Source organism: Chionomys nivalis, chromosome 17 (genome assembly GCF_950005125.1).
Source record: "Chionomys nivalis chromosome 17, mChiNiv1.1, whole genome shotgun sequence".
NCBI classification, from domain to species: domain Eukaryota; kingdom Metazoa; phylum Chordata; class Mammalia; order Rodentia; family Cricetidae; genus Chionomys; species Chionomys nivalis.
In genome coordinates, this window is record NC_080102.1 from 14813078 (window position 1) to 14834901 (window position 21824).

Below are 21824 nucleotides of genomic sequence, written 5' to 3' on the forward strand. Positions count from 1 at the left end.
CTCCAACTCCCCTTAAAGACACTGTTCTAAAGCCCAGAACTGGACATATTCTTGTCATTTGTTTTGGTTCTGGGACTTTTGCACTGAAAAAACAGACACAGGCAAAACATAGTTCAACCCTCATCAAAGAGGCCTGAAGTTCAATCCCCACCGGCCCTCAGGATGGGCCCCACCCCCCATACATACACAGGCATGCACATGCATGTGCACACAAATACACACACACATGCACAGAGAGAAAGAGAGAAGCATACACACAGTCACAAAGGCACATGCATGTACACGTGCACACACAGACACCTCTAGTCAAATGTAATAACCTTTGCTAAGCACACATCAGGCACACTAACACATTGGGAAGGAACCTCTGGAACCCGAAGAATGAACCAACATCCCCCACGAAGGTGCAGGAGTCTGGGAAGATAAAAACTTAAAAAAAAAAAAATTACAATTCAGAGTAGAAAGATGTATGGTCCCAAAACAAAGAGTGAGTCCTTAGCTGTCAGTCTAAGCCCCAGAATTCATGGGGCCTTAATGACACAGGAGAACCCAGAAAGTCTGCATGCCTGATATATCCCTGAAATTATGAGGGATGGGAGAATTAAAGCGACGGAACTTAGAAGCCCCTCCACAAACACTGGAACTTCCCTCTAAGATTACCATCTCACCTGCTCCATGTGGACAAAGAAACACTTAATAGAGGCTTCGCTAGATGAAGGCGGTGATTAACAAGGAACACCGGGCTTCCAAACGGCCTGCTGACTGTTCTGCTATCTCAAAAATCACTAGGCCATTTTTACACCCCCAAGGGGGCCTGAAATGACAGGCTTCAAATGATAGCCCTTAAGCCATGTCCTAAATAGAACACACTGATTAAGTGCCCAGGCCATCTTGCCTAAGAGTTCCAAAAATAAGAGTTTTCTACTTTTAGAGATAAGTCCAAAAATTCTAATTATTGTACCTCATCTAATGAAAAGCATTTACTGGAAATACAATGTGGCATTTTATAACACTGCTCCTTGTCTCTCTAAGTCAGCTTTCTAGAAGAAAGGCCATTTCTAATTTGAAAAGACATCAAGAGAACAGAACAAGGCTGCAAGAAGACTTGAATTCAAACACACAGCACCCATACCAAAAAACCAGGCATAATTAAACATGACCCCAACAATGAGGGGCAGGGACAAGTGGATCCCAGGAGCTCACTGGCTAGCCAGCCTAGCCAACCAGTGAGCTTGGAACTCAGAGAGACACCCTGTCTTTCAGGTTTGCTTTTGAGACAGGATTGCACTGTTTATCCCTGGCTATCCTGGATCTCACTCTGTAGAAAAGGTTGGCCTTGGACTCACAGAGTTCTGCCTGCCTCCTGAGTGCTGGAATTAAAGACGTGAGCCACCACCACCCTGCTGAGACATCCTGTCTTAAAGGATTAAGAGAGTGTGATAGAACACACCCTACAGTACTATTCTGGACAATGAACCAACGGGTGTCAGCATGCGTACCCCATATAACCATACACTCCCACAAACACACCCCCAAATACACTATACAATCATATAAACACACCAAAAGAGAAAGAAAAGAGAGGAAAGGGGTGGGGGGGGGGAGAAGGAAGGGGAGAGAGAGAAGGGAAGTGGAAGAAAAAGATAAGAGCCATCACAGGACAAGAAAGGGAGAACCCTCTCTCCAAACAAGTCCTTTGGAGAGCATGGTTCTTCAGTTTTTATTTTCAATGTAGTACAACAAGCCAGGCTCGGTGGTTTACATCTTTAATCCCAGCTCTTAAAAAACAGAGGCAGGTGGATCTCTGTGAGTGAGAGGCAGCAAGCCTGGTCTTTAGAGAGATCCAGGCCAGCCAGAGCTACATGGTGGGGTGTTAAAAAAAAAAAAAAAAAAAAAAAAAAAAAGGCCAACATCACCCTTGTGATATTCTCAGAGATGGGAAAAAAATAAAAAGATATTGATTGGGTTATATGCTCCTTATACAAAATGCTGTTCCCAAATTACCATTTTATATATATCATTATAAAACACACACCCTGCCTTTCCCAAGCAGTATCAAATTTGGGGTGACGGCAAGAAGATGACTTTCTTACACATCAGGAACCACTCACCAGTCACTCCTCACAAAGCATATGCCAGCTACACAGCGTCCAGCTGAAATAAGAATACAATCCCATCCCAACACAGTTCCCACCCCACCCCCCATTCTGGATATGGTAAGGTTCCAGGGCACACAGCTGACCCAATGACAGCAAAACTTCTTTAATGTGGGCTCCAATAGGAATCACGTCACAATCCTGACAGTGTGTTCGCTGGAGACCACAGCTGTGTCTCCCGGGAGGGAATGAAAGGTGGAGCTCCAGGGTGTCTGAGTGCACCCAGATCTTTAAAACCCAGTCTAAAAATCTCCTCCCTGACTTCACCGTGGCTGCAATTGCAAGTTCATCGCCAAGGACAGGTGCACACTGCTTAAATATAACACGCAGAAACAGCACAGAGGTCTTGGTCCTGCGGCTGGAGAGTGCCACCATCCTAAAGGAAGTGTCGCTGCTTATTAATAAACACGCAAATTGTTCAAAGCGCAAGGTTATCCCCCACTATGGCTTTCTGGTTTGCTAATACCCCAGCAGGATGGGATCTCTCGCTGGGCTACTTGAATTGCTGGAGAGAGAAAAAATTTAGTTTTACCTTCTGTGTCCCACACAGGTTTATCTCTGAGAGCCACTTCAGGGGGATCTCACGGTCATGTCTGCCATCACATTTTGATGGTTTTGCAAGAAGCAGGAATGAGGCCCATGCACTGATCAGTATCACAGGACCAGGGAGAAACCAAATACTTCCATAAAAGAAGCCTTTTTTTTTTTTTTTTTTTTTTTTTTTTTTTTAAGACACAATATCATACTGATGATTGGCATGCTTGGCTGAACCACTGCGGGGAAAATCAAAATCTTCTGTGTTTCAGCACCGGTTCCGACAGGTGGTTGGGATTCTGGGCACTTGCCAAACCACCAGGAGTTTCTCCCCGACTGGCGGGCTACCGTATCACCTTGCACACTACAACTGTAATGAGCTGTACACAGATAGGTCAAATGAAAGAAACGAAATTAAAAGAACGATGCGCACACACAAACGATGAGTCTGAAATCCTGAGTCTCATGTGGTCTTACTGAGGCAGGTGAAGAATGGCAGGGGCTGGGGCTTCTCACCGAGTGTTTACCATGCGCCAAGGCCTGGTCTAAGCATGTGGCATGTATCCTTACCTAGTCACCCCTCGCCACAACAACCCTACGATGTGGAAACTATCACCATCCCATCTTAAAAGTGAAGATGCACAAAGAGGCTGCCCTACGCCTCACAGACGGTGATAGAGACCCCACTGGAACTCAAATCGCCGTCTCCAGAGCCTGCACATATCACTTGCATGTGCCTCTGAGCTCCAAGTTGAGAAATGAGTGTTCCCTTACTGCCGACATGCTGAGCAAGCTGCCCAACCTTCCTGGTCCTCTGTTTGCTCACCTACACCACGCAAGACTTTCACGACAAAGGAAGAGCAGGTCTCTGACCCTTTTTTCCCCCCTGGGAGTAGGGGGTGAGGGGTTGGATTAATAGTTGTGGTTCTTTTAGCCTAGGATGACCCTAAACTTCGGATCCTCCTGCCTCCACCCCCTGAGTGCTGGGATTAGAGGCGTGATTCAACCCTTCCCATCTGCTTCTGTAATCTCACTGTCCATCTCTCTAAAGGAGACTGCCTGACCCCAACGGCTTAGAGTAAACTGAACACAGGTGTCGCCCACACACACACATTTCCAGCTACAGACAGATACTGTGTGCAGACATGACACCCCCAGTCACCAGGGACCTCACGGAAACTCTAGAGGAAAGAAACAGGGAGCCACCTGAAGAAACGCCACCCTGGCGACACTCCTCATGTTAGCTTCTCCTCTCGGATTCCTGCTTCTTTGACTTACAGGTAATGACTTCTTCACTTATCTTTACTGAAGCCTATCATTTATTTTGACATTTAATCCTTTCTGCCCTCTATTATCCTTACTTGAGTTTCTTCTTAGACACGGCAACACATAAAATAAATTCATTAAAATATTACTGGAATCTTTTACCTGTACTAAAGCTGAGGTAGTTAAATTTTATCTTAACATAAACTACTGTTCATTTTAAAAAATGTACTATAACTCTACAATCCAAATATAAAGAAATTTGCACATTTCTACTCCTTGAATCAATAAAAGACCACCGCTCTGCATTTAAAGGTTTGCTACATTGCACCATACTCAAAAATGCGGTCATCATAAAACACGCTGTTTCAAGGTAGCTTTTTTAATGTGAATTTTAAAGGTGCCTGTAGCACATAAGAAGCAGTGTTTTCGCACACAAATTTCTCTGCCTCTCAGCAAAGCAAAAGCATTTTGGTGTCAGATTCCCTGCTGATTGGATTTTCCAATTACTTTGGATATACAGAGCTAGCCATAATTTTGGAAAATAGTATTACCAACCTTTGGAGGAACAGAAAAACATAATTCATACTTAAACAAGTGTTATATGATCGTCAGCAAATACAAGTCAGTTTTTAAGACCTACTAAGAACGAGTCACAGCACCGCAGCGGATTATCCAAGCTAGACACCCCCAGCATTGCCATGCAACATGCCGAGCACAGGCCCTCGGGAGCCACGGCAGATTCTGAAGGCAGGAAATAGAAGCCAGCAGGAGAAATAACAGTACACCTTCCGCTCACCCCCTCCCCTTGCTTTTTAATTGAATGAAAAATCTCCACATGAATTCATTAGAAGCCTGATAGCTTTATTAAGTACCATGTTGCTGTGTGCTTAGCAGCAACGCTTCAAGTACCAGTTAACAGAGCTCAGATGAAAGGGAGAAAAAAAAAAAGAACACAAAATTTTTATTCTTCCAACCTCTGGAAGATAGAGGAAATCTCAGAAAGAAATAAACTGCTGGTTCTCCCATATGCAGGATGGAGCCATGTACATATGGGTACAGAGTAACATGAAGGATGACAGCAAGGAAGGCTGAACACAGGAGGTGAGGAAGGCCCAAATGTGGAGACGGACACGGGTTGTGCCAGCGGATAGACAGCTGCTTGCCGCTCTAGTTCTACTACTGAGTGGCCTGTTTAGCTTGTGTGACAGACAGCTACACAGCACACAACTGGTACGGAAAGGCTCAAATTTAATGTGAAATTTCACAGCTTCCATTTCGAATGTCATTTCGAACTGTAATGAGTTCTTAAGTTGTATAGACTTTGGGTCTAGTTAATTTGGGTTATGATGTTTTTTATCTATTTGTAAAGTTTTTTATAATAGTTTATTTTCTTAAAAAAATTGAAGGCGGGGAGTTAGTAGCTGGAGACTATTAAAATTAAATGATAAAAGTGGACCCTGGTACTTTTTCATTTAGTCCTCTTGGGTTTGTGTACAGCAACCCCTCTTGGTTCATTTGCATTTGATTCAGCTACTTTTCACACCAACACAAGAGTTGTTTTTTTAAAAAAAAATGAACAAGGAGAAAGTACCTCAAAAAATACTGGGATTGAAGGCGGGAGGCAGAGGCAGGCGGATCTCTGGGAGTTCAAGGCCAGCCTGGTCTACAAGGGCTAGTTCCGGGACAGAAACCCTGTCTCAAAATACAAAAAGAACAAAAAAATAAATAAATAAATACTGGAAGGAATTTCCTATTTGAAAAAAAAAGGAAACCAGGTAAATCACCAAAAGAACAAAATGAACTTGGAGGAGAGACTGGAAAGCCTGTCCTATAAATCAAAGGGAACGAGGCCTAACAGACCTCATGCTTGGAATCTACGGTCAACAGTGGCCACACTCCAGGTGGTTCAATAAAAATGACCAATTTTAATGATACGACCAGGGCTAGGGAGATGGCTAGGTGGGTTCATTGCCATACAAGCATGAGGTCTTGCATTCTTATCTCCAGAACACAAATAAAAAGGACAGACCCCATAACCGATGTCTCTAATAACAGTTATCCTACAGCGAGATGGGGTTAGAGACAGGAGACTCACTAGGTGCTCAGAAGCCAGCAAGGCTGAGGTTCACCGCAACAAGCAGCAATGAGACACTGCCTGGAACAAAGCAGACAGGCACCTGAGGTTGTCCTCCGAACCCCACCAGGGCTTTCCCAGAACTACGGTGGGAAAGTCCCCAGCCATGTGCCGAAGGAGGCTTTCTTCCCTCCATAGTAAAAAACCCCCAAAGCATCTCTTAGTCTTACTTTCACTGGGCTTCCCAAACGCTGGCTGACACATGTTTTCACAAACCCAGACCTTCACCGCTAGGGAGCCTGGAGCCAAGACCTGTTCTCAGAAGCTCCAAGGACATCCAACCACATCATGGGGCCACTGTACTTTCCATGACCTTGCTCTTCTTCAAGGAGCCTGGCATCTTCTAACATGGGATACCATTTGCATGATATCAGAGGGCAGGATGCACGTCACCGCTGAATAGCTAGCGTATATGCATCTGATAAGCAGCAAAGGCTGTTTTGTGGACACTGATTGCAATAAACTAAACCAAATTAAAAATTAAAGCACTAATGGATCCATGGCTCCTGCCTTCGGCATACAGGCAATATACTGGAAAGAGAGAAACAAAGAGTTAAATAAGCAGAAACCCAAAGCTACAGTAACCATGAAATGTTCTAAGAAAGCACAGACCAGGGGTCCAAAATGTGACTCCGGAAGTGAGAAAGAGCAGGGTGGCAGCTTTCCAGGAAGCTGTTGGGAAAGAAAGTAGGAAGAGGGGTATGGCTCTCACTTGAGGATGGGATGAAGTTGAGGAAGCAGGGACAACTGAAACAGCAGCCATAAGGTGTCACCTCCCCGTGAGGAGCCCTGGGGCATAGTCACACAAGGCAGTGCTGAGATCCTATTTTACACCAGCAACACCACAGACGGTTTCATGAGCTCTCAGGGCGCTGGAACGCACACAAGGGTACGTGATGGAATCTATTCTGCCTTTCAACTCATCAGTTCTTATCGCTAAGAGCGTGGCTGTTGTGTACCTCGACATACCTACCAGGGACAATGCCAGGTCTCCTCATCCCCTCCCGGGCATCATCTTTCCCTGCATCTCAATTCCTCATGCCCAATCACTCAGTACCTTGGGCATGCAGGCAACGTGCTAAGGTTAGCTTGATGGACATGTTCTCTAAGGGACAGCTTAGTCTTAAGAGCACCCAAATATTTTTATATCGCCCATATGCTAAAGAAGCGATCGAAATGCACTGGTTTTTCCACTTTACCAAAGAAGAGTGCACACAAATGATGCCTTGGGGGCAGCACTAAACTACAGGGTAGCTTATCAAATATTTGCCTACACTCTACCGGGTGACAAGCAAGGTACTTACTACCCAGGACTCAGAGGCACAGTAGCTGCTGTGCAGTGTGGAGAGTACACTCTTGAACACGGGGCCAGCTAATCCTACACTGCCCGGCAACTGCTCCCGAGTGTTGTGGCCCACAGGCCTACTTTCTTAAGTCTGTCTTGTCGGCTGTCCCATCTTCCCAGATCAATTTGCAAGAATCCAACTCTTGTCTTTAGATTTACTGCTTCAAATCATTATATCTGGGCAATCAGACTTCCAAAGTGGTTGAAATTCTCTCTCTAAACTTGGTGAAATCAATTCTAGGTGAAAACCCAAGTGATGGGTGGAGACCCGTCAATCAAACCTGACAACTGGTAAGAGTGTGGTCCTGTGGCTGGAGAGAGGACTATGCATTCAAAAGCACCAAGGTTACTATGGTGGAGAGCACAGGCCTAGAAATCAGAAGCCCTGCATTTGCATAGTCTGTGCGCTCTTATGCAGGTCAACTTAAATGTTCTCTGCCTCTGTTTCTTCAGTTGAGCAAATGGTACTTTCCTGCTAAGAGCTCAACAAGATGACGAAGATGCAACCCAATTACCAACACATAGTCGAAGTGTGGCTGTTCCCATCTACTGGGTTCTGACACACAAGTGCCAACAGGATATGGCTTCAATCGTCCCTGCCACACTAACTTCCCCTAACCACAGCGCCCTGTCCAGGAAACGACTTCAAGATGTGCTTTGCAAAAGGATGTCCACCTGTTCTAGAGCCTAAGGCCCTGCGAGCAACTGGTGTCCTGTGTCCCAGAAGCAGAATCTCCCAATATTATTGGATCACACAACTACCTGAGATAACTATCATTTCGGTCCCTAGCCCAGGGAGGTTCGTTTATAATTGCCTTTTGCAATCACCCACTTGTCAAATAATCTTTGCAAAAACAAATGAACAAACAAAAACACTCCATTTGCAAAATAGAGACTGTTAAGTCAACAGTGGAGGTGTGATAGGGTGACCCCTCCACTGCTCGGGTCTCTACCACACCCAAGTCATGGCCTAACATGACTCCTCCCTGCAAGAGTGACGATCCCTGGAAAAGTCAACCAGCCTTGGTTTCCCGCCAGACCTGGACAACAGACACCTTTGAGAAAAGGCTAACCAGTGGCGGCTGCCAGACTCAGAGAAACAGAAAAGCTGGCCTGGGCAGGAACAAAGTTCCCTGTCCATGTACACAGTGTTGGATCCTGGGAACTTAGTGGTTTCAGTTTAGTTTCTGTCTCATGTCCCCTTAAAACAAATCCTGTGACTTACAGTGGCCTGAGAGATTTTGTGCTTGTCACTGCAGCCTAAGAACCTGCTGAGCCAGCTCAAGGAGACAGCTAATGGCTCAGTTCCATTCACACAAGGTGGCTCTCCACGTGTCATTCTTGGCTGGTAATGGCAGATGCAAGAGGAATAACCTGCATTCTCGAAGAAGGGAACCTGGGATCAAGGAAATACTGGACTACCCCTAATGCCACCCTCTCCCCCCTGCCAGCTGCCACCTCTAGCCTGAAGACCCCCCACAGGTCAGGTCTTTCAACATCCCACAGGGGAATGACTGAACACCAGAGCACCAATTACCTGGGAATTTGGTTTCAGGGAAGAGAAGAGCGGAGTTACTTCAGGGACGCAGTTAGTTTCATAACTAACTGAGCCACTATATAGTTGCTTAGACCATGACGGGAAGATGGTTTTAATAACACCACCACCCTAGAGCACATATTAGCATTTACAAGGTACATTCACATACACTCCAGCTCTTTTGATCTTCTTCATGACCCTGCAAGGCTGGTAATCTAATCTGTTTCCAGATACCACAACCGAGGCCAAGAGGTTAAAAACCTAGTCCGGGAATCCTGTGAGTCAGTTATTCTCTGGCTCGGAATCCCAGGCTCAGTTGTCTAAGGCTTCATATAAGACAAAAAGGTACAAAGGAAAATGGAAGTATGCATTGCTTCAAATATCTCAAGCTAGTAAAAGGAGTGACATTACCAAAATATAAAAAAGGCTTGAAAATAAGGACATAAACTGTTGACTCTGTGTGTGTGGTTTTAAAGACACTTAACACAATGCGATTAGGTTTAAGAATTCCTTACTTAGCTGTCCAGAGGTGAAGAACCTGCCCAAATTCACTTCCCATGAATCATGGAGTCTACAATCAAAGGGAAAATGGAAGCAAAGGTCTCGACTGATACAAGATGCTAGAAGAAAGGTATCTTCCCCAACTAAGGTCAATAGACCCCAAGATTCCCCCAGAAAGCTAGCATTGTGTTTGCTGAGAGAAGTCGAGGGCTGCCAGCACTGTAAAGAGACCAGAGAGGCTTTTGGCTGGAGCCAAAACAAAACTTCAAAGAGAAAAGAGCCAGGAGCTTCAAAGACCCCCTGCAGGACCAATTACCACCTACAATGTTTATCTAAGCTGTCATTTAATGACGGCTACTTCCCTAACTGGGTACTCACCCTCACCTTAAAAACACCTACCATCCTAGAGGGATGAGGGGTGGGGGGAGGGTGGGCACATGAGTCCTCTGTTGTTTTTGAAAAAGAGATGTTGGTCAGGAAGCAGGCATTCTGGTGAAATTCGTCCTCCCAACTGAGAAAATATAAAAGATTAAATTATAACATGAATTAAAGGTGAAAAATGTGCTTTCAAAAATCTCACTTTCAAAGTCGTGTTGGTAGGACAGTAGAATGCTCGTAAATTATGGGAAAGGAAAAAGTCCAAAAGCACACTTAGACCTGATTTCAACTTTTCGAAGCAGACAGAGCACCCTGTGGAAGGCTGGGAGGTGTGCTTACCAAAGCAGCTGCCCCAGCTGCAGCTCGTGGGCAGCTTAGGCAAACAATGAAGTTAAGATTTATTTACCACGGACTAAATAATTCACATAGCTGGACAAAGTGCTAGGCTAGGCAGAGATAAAACAATACAAATAGAAAGTTAGGTGGCTAAGTCAAACTTTAACGTGGCCTAGCTCCCGCAACGGGGTAAGAAATGAACCATAATGTCGCTTTGCTGTATTCTGCACCTTCGCCGTTTCTCACAAAAAGCTGCTACACAGTTTGTATGGCGCGTGTGCTCGTATGTGTGCATGCGTGTGGCATTCGTGTGTACAAGCCATTTGGACAGAGGTCAGTGCCATCATGGGGTGCCTGGTTCAATCACGTCTCCTTATTTTCTGACCCTGAAGCTTACCAACTAAACCAGACTGCGTGACCAGCAAGCATTAAACATCCTCTAGTCTCCAACTCCCCAGTACTGAAATAATAACCATGAAGAGCTGGCTTTTGACAAGCGTACTAGTAATCCAGATTCAAGTCTTCGTGTCCACTGAACCACAGTGCCATTTGTGTTAAAAAAAAGAAAAAAAGAAAGAAAGAAAGAAAGAAAGAAAGAAAGAAAGAAAGAAAGAAAAAGAAAAAAAGGTGTTACCTGAATTATGTGTGCCTGGGATTGCTAACATGAGCTCGACCACCAGGATCTACTCCTGAGCAGCACCTCAGCCAAGCAACACTGTTTCTTTCTAGACCACTGGCTCTCAACCTTCCTAAGGCTGCAACCCTTTAATACAGTTCCTCATGTTGAGGTGACTCCCCCCACAACCATAAAACGATTTGTGTTGCTACTTCATAGCTGTAATTTTGCTATCATTATGAATCATAACATAAATATCTGTGTTTTCCGATGGTCTTAGGTGAAGACTGTGAAAGGGTTGTTTGAACCCCCACAAAGGGGTCATGACTCATGGGTTGGGTTGAGAATCACCGCTGTTCTAGAGCGGAAGGCGCCGAGGAACTGGCGCCCTGGGTCAGAAAGCTGTAACTCCCAGTGGGTCTTTCTAGACTATTGGGTCACACATCTACCTGGGACAACTATCACACCAGTCCCCATCCCAGGGGGGGGTCCATCCCAAGCTGGCAGGGGACTTTTCAGTGAGATCAAAGGTCACTTTGACGAATGCTTCCTTCTAGGAGTTCAAAGTTTCAGCATCAGAACCGAGTTCCTTCTCCCACAAGTGCAAGCTGATCCATTCCTTGGGAGCATGCGCAAACTAAGGAGAAGACCGTCATACAAACACACGCCTGGCTCTCTTGCTAACTAGCGGGTGATTTTTTTATTCTCCAGGGCGCCAACATTTTGAAGGACTGAGAGTATGTAGGCTCTGGGATCTAAAGACCCTGGTTACAGGATCATTAGTTCGTTGGATGCAATCCCGTGCATGGTTTCCTCCCCTCTACGCCCTACATTCTGATGTGTGAAATGGATACACAATTCACTTGCTGAATGGTTTCAATGAGTTCAGAAAGGCGAAGTCAAGTAATAAGCACACTTCCAGCTTGGAAGGTGGGCAGCAATTTCGAAGCTGACCAATGTAGGAAAACCGTTCAATCGAAGAAGCGTTCCCACGTGGATACCTGAAGACTGTAGGCTCCAGTGACCACTTCACCTGACTTCACACACTGTGTTGCCGGCTGAGTGTCAGGAAGCAGGAGCAGGCTATGGTGAAAAGACAGAGAGCGGGGAGCCAGAAGGCCTGGGCTACAACCCAAGTTCTGCCACTGAGGAGCTGGGAAGCCTTGGACAAGCTCCTTCGGCACCCCTGGCTTCAGCTTACACATTGGTATATGCACCAACAAGATCCTCTGCAAGGTGGTTGTAAGCCAGGCAGCCAGGTCCTACCCACCAAAACCTTTGATAAGACACTGCCACAAAGTCACTGAGAGAGTTTTCTAGAACCCTGGTCTATGACAGCAGATCCTCCAGGATATAAGGTTAAACCGTAACCATCGGAATGTATGGTGTCTCCTTTTGTCAATTCTGTGCCGCCCAACCGGTGTCAAGAGGAACAAAGGTGGCCTCCTCTCAGGAGGATATGGTCAAATCTTAGCAGTTTGTCACGAATTGTAGTGCAATCTTTTAGGCCCATAGCTCAAGTAAGAGATACCATTCAGAGACTCCTTACTCAGCACTCAAACAAAATGCAAATATTCCTCCAAGGAGTGATAGCACCCCACCCCCAACCTTAATTCTTTGTGAAGCAGACTTTCAGGTGGTCTCTGCAAAAAGTGGGTTCAGAGAGGGGAGAGAACCTGGGGGAGGGGGTACAGCTTCACTGTCAGAAACATGCTTGTCGGCTTTTTTCTAATCTGTAGCTTATTTGAGAAACACTTTTGTGCCATCACACAACTGTGGGGAGAAAGGCACTAATATTGGACATTTGAAGCCTGTGACACGCAGCTCCTGCCTCTCACTTTTGAGGAGGAAAGCGTTTAGCGAAGAGTTAGGCCAGGGCCATCAGGAACTTGCTCCAAGTGTCTGTCAAGCCACTTTAGGATAATGGAGCAAAAAGAGAAAAGCCCTTCTGTGTTAGGACCTGTCTCAAGCACATTTCCCTTCCTCTACCATGGCGTCTTCATTCAACTTGTTTGGTCAATTCGATTTGTTTCCCTAAATTCTTCAGCCCATATAGAGAGCCACAATAAAGTAAAATATTAAAAAGAAGAACTAGTTAAGCTAAGCACTTCCTGGGACACACCCACCTTAATTAAGAAATAAAAAGAAAATATGAACCCCGCAGCAAGACTCTGAAGATGTCATTTTAAAGAGTTGCAACAGCCCTTTAAGCTATAGGATAAACTGGATATGATTTTTTTTTTCTTTTTTTGCTGCCTGCCAGTCCCTTTGGAATGTTTTCATCAAATTGCAGGAACACCAATCACCAGCACCAGGTAAGATGTCCTGGGGCCTGAGAATTTCCAAAGGGTTTGCAATTAGAAATGGAAGAGTGCTGACTAATGAAAGATCCCAAAAGCCATCCTAGAACTACTCCTGACAGCCGTCAGGAGTTCCGGCTGGTCCCTAAAATTTGCCATCCTCTATTTCCTACTCCTAAGAAATGAGAATGCTAGAAGCCTAAGGACACCTTAAAGATGACAAGGCTGCAGCTGATGAGGTGTCTCGGTGGGGAAGGGCACTTGTCTCCAAGCCTAAGGTTGCACATTCGTTTCCCAAAACTCACCAAAAGAAGAGCACTGGCCTCCATATGGACACGTGCACACACTTGCACTGAAATGTTTTTTGTTTTTTAAATACTAGTGGAGTACAGCTTTAGGGAACACTTCTAGAAAAAGGTCCAAAGATCTACATAGTCTTGATTGTTCTCACAAAAGCTGCTTGGAAACAATCATGGGGGCGTCAAAAGTAGACGCCACTTCTCATTACCATTTCTTCCTTCTGTTTGGGATAATCAAACTTGAAGTTCCAGAATAATGACCTTCAAGGGGATCTGAACTGTGACCTTCATGCAGAGACATAGTAAGGATGCCTAAGAAGCCAAAAAGGATTAGGATGGAGAGCATTGCTCCAAGGCCTCACTCTGGATCACCACCAGGGACTTGTTTCAGTGGCTGTCACTTACGCCTGTCAGGATGTGTGACTGAAAGCAGGGTGTGGTGGGGTTTGTACTGATGCCCTCACTAGGGAGGCAGAGACAGTGGATCACTGAGTTCAAGGCCAGCCTGGTCTACAGAACAAGTTCCAGGACAGACAGGGCTACACAGAGAAACCCTGTCTCGAAAAACTAAAGCGATATGTAATTGGTAAAAAATTATGTACATCATAAAAAAAATGGATGTTTAATATAATCTTGGAAAGCTGGGTCAAAGTTTACAGGAACTAATTTTTTTCTCTGGGATAACATTTCCATTCACCCGATAGAGCTGTTCTATGCTGGTGTGACCAATGTGTGAGTTTTCACAAAATCATGAGTGGGACAGGAATCGTCACCCACCTGACTTTAAACCTACAGTATCACACACTAACACTAAAAAACAACTATGTTTGGGGTTGAAGCATCTGCTCACGTTCTACCAGCCTAACACGATCAAGGTACTGCAAATTTCCAATCTAATTATCAGATCCGGTGTCCAAAGCAAACTTGTACGAGACTGCCTGCAGAAGCAAATTAAGTTGAAACCTTTTCATAGGCACTTGCTAATGAAGACGAGAAGTAGATGAAAATTGATCCTGTCTTTCCAATTTGTTATTAAGTGAATGCTTGGAGCACCCTGAAAACAACCTAAACCCTCAAGGATCACTTCTACAGACCTGACATCAGTATCTCCTGCTCTTCAAAGGCCTGGTGTGGTCAGCCTCAGTGGGGCTGAGGTGTTCTTCAGGCCCCAGGGTAAGGATCACATCCATCGCTTTTATTGCGTTCAGCGTGTAGCATAGGTGTGTGGTGTGTCTGCTCTGTGACACCCTGCTTCCAGGTTTCTGAGTTCGGGTTTCATCCCTGTGTATTCCAAAGTCAAAAGCGAAACCAGATAACATTTGCAAGTATCAACTCTGATGATCCAAGATGGGCAAGGAATTAAAACTTTAGGAACTCCAGACTGGTGAGTGCAAGGGTTCCGCACTCCTAACCCATCCTATTAAGCAAAACCAGGGCTGGAAAAAGTGTAAAAGCAAACATAAAACCAAGGAAAACCCTGCTATGAAGAAAAAGCAAACTTGTTTTCTATCTAAATGCTACATGTCCAAAGAGATGATCGTGAGGCCCTGACCCAGGTGCTCTTTCAACATAAATCAAGACAAAGGTGGAAAATGTCAGACTTCTTTTTTTTTGGCCCAATCTCAGAAAGGTGGAAAATCAATCACATTAAACTAGCAAAACAAAGTTGCAAGGAAGCCAGCCAGCCACCCCTTTCTTCACCCCTGCTCTCTAGAAAACGAATGTAGGCTTCCCACAGAAAGTGTAAAGACTGAATATTGGCTGTGGGGAAAAGATCACAAGGCAGATATGACTGGAGGTCCAGGACTCAGGATATCTCCCAAACATATGCGCAACTGCCTACGGTGCTCCCCTGCTCTTCCAGAATGAAGTACATCATGATCTTTCTATAAAATGGGATGAGATTTCTTTAAAAGACATCAAAAGATCAGGCTCACCTTATCAAGTTACTTTACCACATACCAGCCAAAGAAATTCCTAGAAGGCGCTGTTTTCTTACAAGCACCCCCCGGAATATATCAAAGTGGATGTCCTTTAAACAAAGCAGTTTCTTTCTGACCACAGTTTAAGAGTATTTTGTGGGGCGAGAAAAAGGATTCACTCCGTCACAACACTCAACATTCACACATAACTTCTCTGCATAAGAGGAAAATATGGATTCACAATTGATCCTAGCCTCAGCTTTTCCTATGCTTGAACTGGAGAAGATCCTGGGGTTCAGAAGCAGAACCCCAGTACTTGGTACTTCCTCCCTCATTCTCTATGATCAAGTCTGGGAGGACTTTAATTTCCCTTGCAATCACTTCCACGAAGACCAGAGAGTCTGAGGAAATCTGTGGACACAATCAAACCTTTCATTTCAGGGCCCCTTTCCCACCCTGCTCCTTCCTGATCCAATCAGGTTTGGGAAGCATTTCCCCTATTCTGCATTTCATGAATCAATTGCACAGTCGGCCAACCTCTGAGTTCCTGTTGTACTCAGCTGAGAGGTTCCCCCTTCCTTCCCTGGGTAGCACAAGGCTGCTCTGATTTTTAACTGGCGTAAAGTGGAAATGCACCGTAGGAGCTCACTGACTCTTTCCCAGCCAGACACAAGCGAGAGTCTGGGCCACTGACCTCAGCTATCAGGAAACTGACCTGCTAGCCTCGGTTTAAAGCAGATGTGTGGATTCTAACTTTGACCCGCAATCCTGTGTGTCAGCTACTGTTAAAGACCAGGAAAAGGAAGACTGAAAGGGGTTACAAAGTAACCAACTCAGTTACTTAGCAACTAGACAAAACTCTCTTCTCCACAGAGGCTAAGGAGGCATCTCAAGCCCATTCAAAGAGTAACAGTCTACATTTATATGCAAATAGATAAAGACAAAGAAGAAAGGGAAATCTAAATTAGCAAGGGTAGTTTACTGCTGCAGAGGGCCTGAGGCCCAGATTTTAAAGTTTCTCCTAAGAAGCCAGGACTTGTCCAAAGGAGTGAGGGAATGAATGAATGAATGAATGAATGAATGAATGAATGAATGAATGCATTCAAAGCCACAGGCCTCAGCCAACTTACAGTCAACCTTTAATAAATAACAATGCTGTGGACGGAGTAAGAAGTAGTCACAAGTTGGGCGGCTAAAATTTAAATATTCCTGCAGCTAGCAAGAATCTAAAGCTTAGGGGGAAAAAAGATGAAAATTAAAGGTTGGCGAACTCCACGGAGAACAGGTACCCATGTTCATGAGGAACACAAACAGCATAGGGCCGAGTGTCTGTGGACCTGGAAAGAATCAGTCTCTCCGGGTTTCCAGACATCTCACAAACATTCTCTAATACCCCTCAGTGAAGCGCAGTTTCGAAACTTGGATTAGAACCCGGTAATGCACGGAAGACACACGATCCTGAATGGTTTTCAAAGTATCGGCGAGACACCTTCACCTACTTGACGGTCGAGTTTGCCTAAGAAGCTCAAACTCGGCCCCCACGCTGGAACCAAGCTGCTTGGTCCCAGGCTCCAAAACAGGAAGAAGAGATCTGAGGGCTTCTCCGTCTCCACCCGGCATCCCCCACCTCACACCTGGACTCAGGCATCCAGGGCCCTGAGCTGAGCCTCCAAGGGCGGCAGCCCTTACTTACTTCTCGTACTCCGTGTTGTCTCTGTCACAGCGAGAATCCTTGTGCTTTTGCCAGTCTTTGCCGTGCTTGCAGGTGGTGAGGAGCAAGACGTCCTCCCCGTTATGGACGTGATATAAGGCATTCCTGGTGTCTGACCCTATCCCTGTCAGGTACCTCTTCCCCTTGAATACCAGCATGTACTTCCTGAGAGGAGGGATGGTGTTAAATTTCAAAAAACCCCTCTCCCCTCCTGTCCTGGGATGATCCTTAGAAAAGAGGGGAATAGAAACATCAAAGTTGGGTCGGAAGTTTTCAGTACTGATGCTGGCTTTGGCCAGCATCGCCTGGCCCATGTCAAACCCCACGTCCTCGGTGTAGTCAGGCCAAGTGCCAGAATATAAATTAAAAATTAAATGATTCCTACCATTGTTCCACAAGTGGAGACTCTGCACTTTGGATCTCAAATTGTGCACATACTGAGGTGATAACTGGTCTCTGTCTAAAGTATCCAGACTCAGGACAAAGAGGCACGCCTGGCTGGGGTCCGAGGTGTAGAACCTGGAGCCCTCGATGGCCGCTAGAATGTTTTGGTAACTTTCGGCGATTTTCTCCCCTTTCTGCTGTGGGTAGACGTAGACTTTGAAGCCGTTTTTCTTGCAAAGGGTGAAATCGAAGCAGGACTCCATGCGGCACTTCTTGCCTTTGTAGATGCTCGAGTTGGCGTCTCGCTTCTGCCGGGGGGAAATGTGCACGCTAGAATCCTCGTTTTCCAATTGATCCCAAGGAAAGAAGGGGCGCAGAGCGTCCGGGAAGCGGGGCCAGAAATGATCCGGACTGGGCTGGTGCAAGCCATTCCGACCACTGTGCTCTTCTCTCCGGCTGTGGCTCCTCGATGCCCTAAACTGCACACCTCCAAAATAAAACAAAAGGGCGAGACAAGAGCCAGCTGAGAGCAGAATGAAATAGCGTTTTTTGGCCTGCATGTGTCCTGCCTGGGTCAAGAGGATTGTAAATAAACACAAGAATCACCCAAGTTTCCCAATCAACACTTTCAGCTCCAGTCCGCCATCTTCCCGCCTGTAAAGACTTCAAACTCTCCGCTCCCACCTTCTCTGGATGCCTTTCCCCAAGCCGTGGACTGATCCAGCGCATGTGGGCGATTTCTTTAACTTTCTCCCCTTCGGTCTTTCATCTTTGGGCTGCACAATGCACGGGAGAGAGCCGGGCAGAAGGTCTCGCACCAAGGGCGGGCGAGCAGCGGACTGTAATTTTCTTGCATGCAACAAGACGGAGGAAAAAGAAAGAGAACGGTGAAGAAAACGCTCCCGATACCCAATCAATGGCAAGACCAAGTGCCTGCCTCGCCGCTTGGATTCCTCTCGGCGGCGTGGAGAACGAGCCCGGGGAAAGCAACTTCAACTCATCCACACTCCCGTGCAGAGCACTACGGTTCCAACAAGTCAACCCGCCCCGGCTTCAGCCGGCTAGTGCATCCTGCAGCTGGGGCGCCGTAACCTCACAAATCCCTGCATGTCTCTTTATTCCCTTCTGCAGCGGCTCCCACACTCCGCCGGTGTTTACTCCTGCGCTCACGGGGCCGGCTCCCTGGGCGCGCGGCGGCCCGGCCAGCTGCTGCACGAGGCGACGCCGGGCGGCGGCGGCGGCGGCGCGTCCTCCCCGCGGGCAGTGCCGGCCCCGAGCGGCGCTTCGCAGGCCCCGCGCTAGCGCTGCCGACCGCCGCGATCGGTCGCCGAATGTTACCCGGTTCTGAATGTTACACTTACACATTCCATTCCCGACACGACAGCGCTGACCTCATCCATCCACGCAGCCCGTGCTGCCATTGGCCGGGCGTCACGTCCGGGTGGGGCGGGGCTTCCGCTGCGCCCATTCATAACCCCCGGCGGCCGGCAGAGGCGCCGGCGCGGCGCGAGCGCGGGGGACCCCGGAGCGCACGAGCGGCGGGCGGAGCGCGAGCCTGGCCGGGCGTCGCCCACCGCCGGCCTTCGGCTCGGAATGCGACCTGGACCAGGCTGGCCCCACAAGCGCGGGAGGAAGGGTGGGGAAACGCCCGGCAGCCCGCTGCTCGGGATTCCCGGGGTCTCCACGAGCCGGGAATGCCTCCCCGCCAGGAGGCTGAGAGGACCGGTTCCTGGGGAAGGATGCCTGAAAATGGAGAAGCGAGGGGAGGAGGTGTAGGCTTCGTGGAAAGGGAGCGCTGGTCGTGATGTTTCTCCTCCACACTTCGACCCGGAGGCCTATATATATATTGTATTTTCTTTTGAACATTTAAACGGCTTTCCTAATTCACGTGGGTAACCCACATCTTTTTCTGTCTTCCTCACGGAGACACCCATCCTCAGCAATAAAGGGGAATAGTCACAGTCGGGTGGAATTGTTGCAGCTCTCAATCCGTGCTTGTGAGCTGGAGAAAACATCTCCTGACCCCCTTCTGATCTGCTTGCCCTCTCTCTCATCGTTCCTGAGTCCCTCTCACCTGTTCTTTTCACTGACCGGGAGGAACCTAATGGCTGAAGAGAAGCCATTTCATTTTGCCCCCATTGGTGTTGTTATTCTTGAGGTGGTATTTTTAAATTGTCACCTGCCCTAACTATAGAAGGGATCCTTTAAAGAAAAAAAAAAATTAACTTTCTTCCTTCCCTCAGTTGACCTTCCTTCCACCATTGACTCCCCTTCCCCAAACCCCGTCATCCGGAAAAGGGGTCTTCTAAAGGAAACCCCTGTGTCTCAAAGGTGTACTAGACTCCTGAGCATTCCTTAGCCTCGGAGCCTACATTCTAGTTTAAAACCCTTCCCACCCTAGTGTCAGAGCCTCATCAAGCTGGACAAGCAGTTGCCTAGGGCAGCAAGCTGTTTAGTGATTGTTTATTGTGGGAGTGGAGTGAGCTCGGAGCAGACGTCCCTACCTCCCTCGGGCTACTGAAAACCCCAGCCGGCTGTGTACCCGCGGCACAGTTATAATAAGGCGGAGTGGAAAGTTTCCAACCTTTGTTGTTTCAGATTTGTTTGAATGAAGAAAGGGAAGGGATGTGGGTGGGATGTTATGGCGCATTCCTGAGGCTTCTGCCCCTTTGGGACCCGCCAAAGGTAGCTTTTTCAAGATGTGCTTTGTCCTCACCGCATGATTTAGAGAGGCCTACAACAAGAGTTAAGGGTTCAAACATCTTCCAAATAGGATGAGAACCATGTCGGTAAAGGTGGTTATTGGAGCCACATGTGACCCCAGTCCTCTGCGAGATTGTTACAAACAGGCCTCAAGGCTGGGTATTGGTAACAAACAGCTCCATCCTGTAGAAGGCAAGGCTTTCCGCGGGCTGCTTTTGCAGAATTTCTTGCTTTTCTTTCTTAACTATAGTGAATTCCCTCATCTTAGAGCATTGTAAATTACATTCATATTCCATACTGGTCTGTGTTATGGGTTCAGTCCATGTTTCCGCTGTTGACTAGGGCCATAAGTCTACATAGGTTGATCTCAGCTTACCCTCAACTTCTTAATGATGAACCTGGAATAATGCTTTTTTCCAATATCAATTTGTAATCTGTACATTTCTCTACATTGGATGTCTCTATAGTGGATGTCATTAGGTCATATTACACTCCAAAATCCCAACTGCGATCCACACTACAATGGCTTCTTCATCAGTGCAGCAACCCCCATTCTCATTTTTTTCACTTAGTATTCTCACCTACTGATGTTGTCTTTGATTCATTGTCTAGATGTTTTCCCAGGATGGATGGATGTGCACCACATACAAGCCTGATACTCATGAAAGTCAGAAGAGGTTCTCAGACCTCCTGGAGGTTCTTAGATCTCCTGGAACTGGAGTTGCTGATGACGGTGAACCTTCATGTGCGTGTCAGGAACTGAACTCTTGTATTCTACAAAAGCAACAAGTGCTCCTAGCTGCTGCACCGTTTCTCCAGCCTTGATATATTTTCTTCTTTTCCTGCCATTTAACCAGAAGGAATGGGCCTACTATTTTAAGATACATTTTATTTATTTATTTGGGGGGCGGGTGGAAACAGGGTTTCTCTGTGTAGCTTTGGAGCCTATCCTGACACTCGCTCTATAGACCAGGCTGTCCTCAAACTCACAGAGATCTGCCTGCCTCTGCCTCTTGAATGCTGGAATTAAAGGCATCTGCCACCACCGCCTGGCCCTTAAAATGCATTTTTAAGTGTATACATGAGCGCATGTTTGTGTGAGTGCAAGGACCTCTGAAGGCTAGCGGCATCTGATCATCCTAGGCTGGAGTTGTAAGTAGATGTGAGCCACTCAATGTATATGCTAAAAACTGAACTTGGCTCCTCTGCAAGAACAATGCCTGGTCTTCACCACTGAGCTAGTCCCCAGCTGGAGTCCTACTTTTTAATCCTTAGGGCCTGGGGGCAGTTCCTGGATTTAGGTAGAGTTCAAATACTGGATTAAATGAATTAATGAATCAAGTTGCAAAGAAAGGTATCATAAGGACAGACAATAAAAGCAGAAAGAAGCAATTCACCTAAGAAAACATTCTGCATGGCAAAGATAACAACCAGCAGAATGAAAAGGTAGCCTATGGAAGGAGAAAATAGTTTCAAACCCTACATCAAAAGGTTAATTTAAAAAATATACAAGGAGGTCATTAAACTCAATAGCAAAAATAAAAGTGGGCGAAAGATTTAAATAGACATGATCACAAAGAAGACATACAAGTGCCCCAATGGATTAAAAGAAATTCAACATTACTAACTAACAGGGAAATGCAAGTTAAAGCCACAAAAGACACCTACTGGAATGGCTATGTCAAGAACATAAGGGGTAGCA

At 46.4% G+C, this 21824-nt stretch overlaps 1 protein-coding gene across 1 annotated transcript in view; it reads right to left on the reverse strand.

The window, feature by feature from the left end:
- The window catches only part of Ext1 (exostosin glycosyltransferase 1), a 277355-nt gene extending 259364 nt beyond the window's left edge, over positions 1-17991 (reverse strand). Inside the window, exon 1 of the mRNA XM_057792548.1 lies at positions 17018-17991. Coding sequence (XP_057648531.1) covers positions 17018-17979 — 962 coding nt within the window. The 5' untranslated portion in view covers positions 17980-17991. The remainder of the gene's footprint in view (positions 1-17017) is intronic.
- Positions 17992-21824: the final 3833 nt, after the last annotated feature.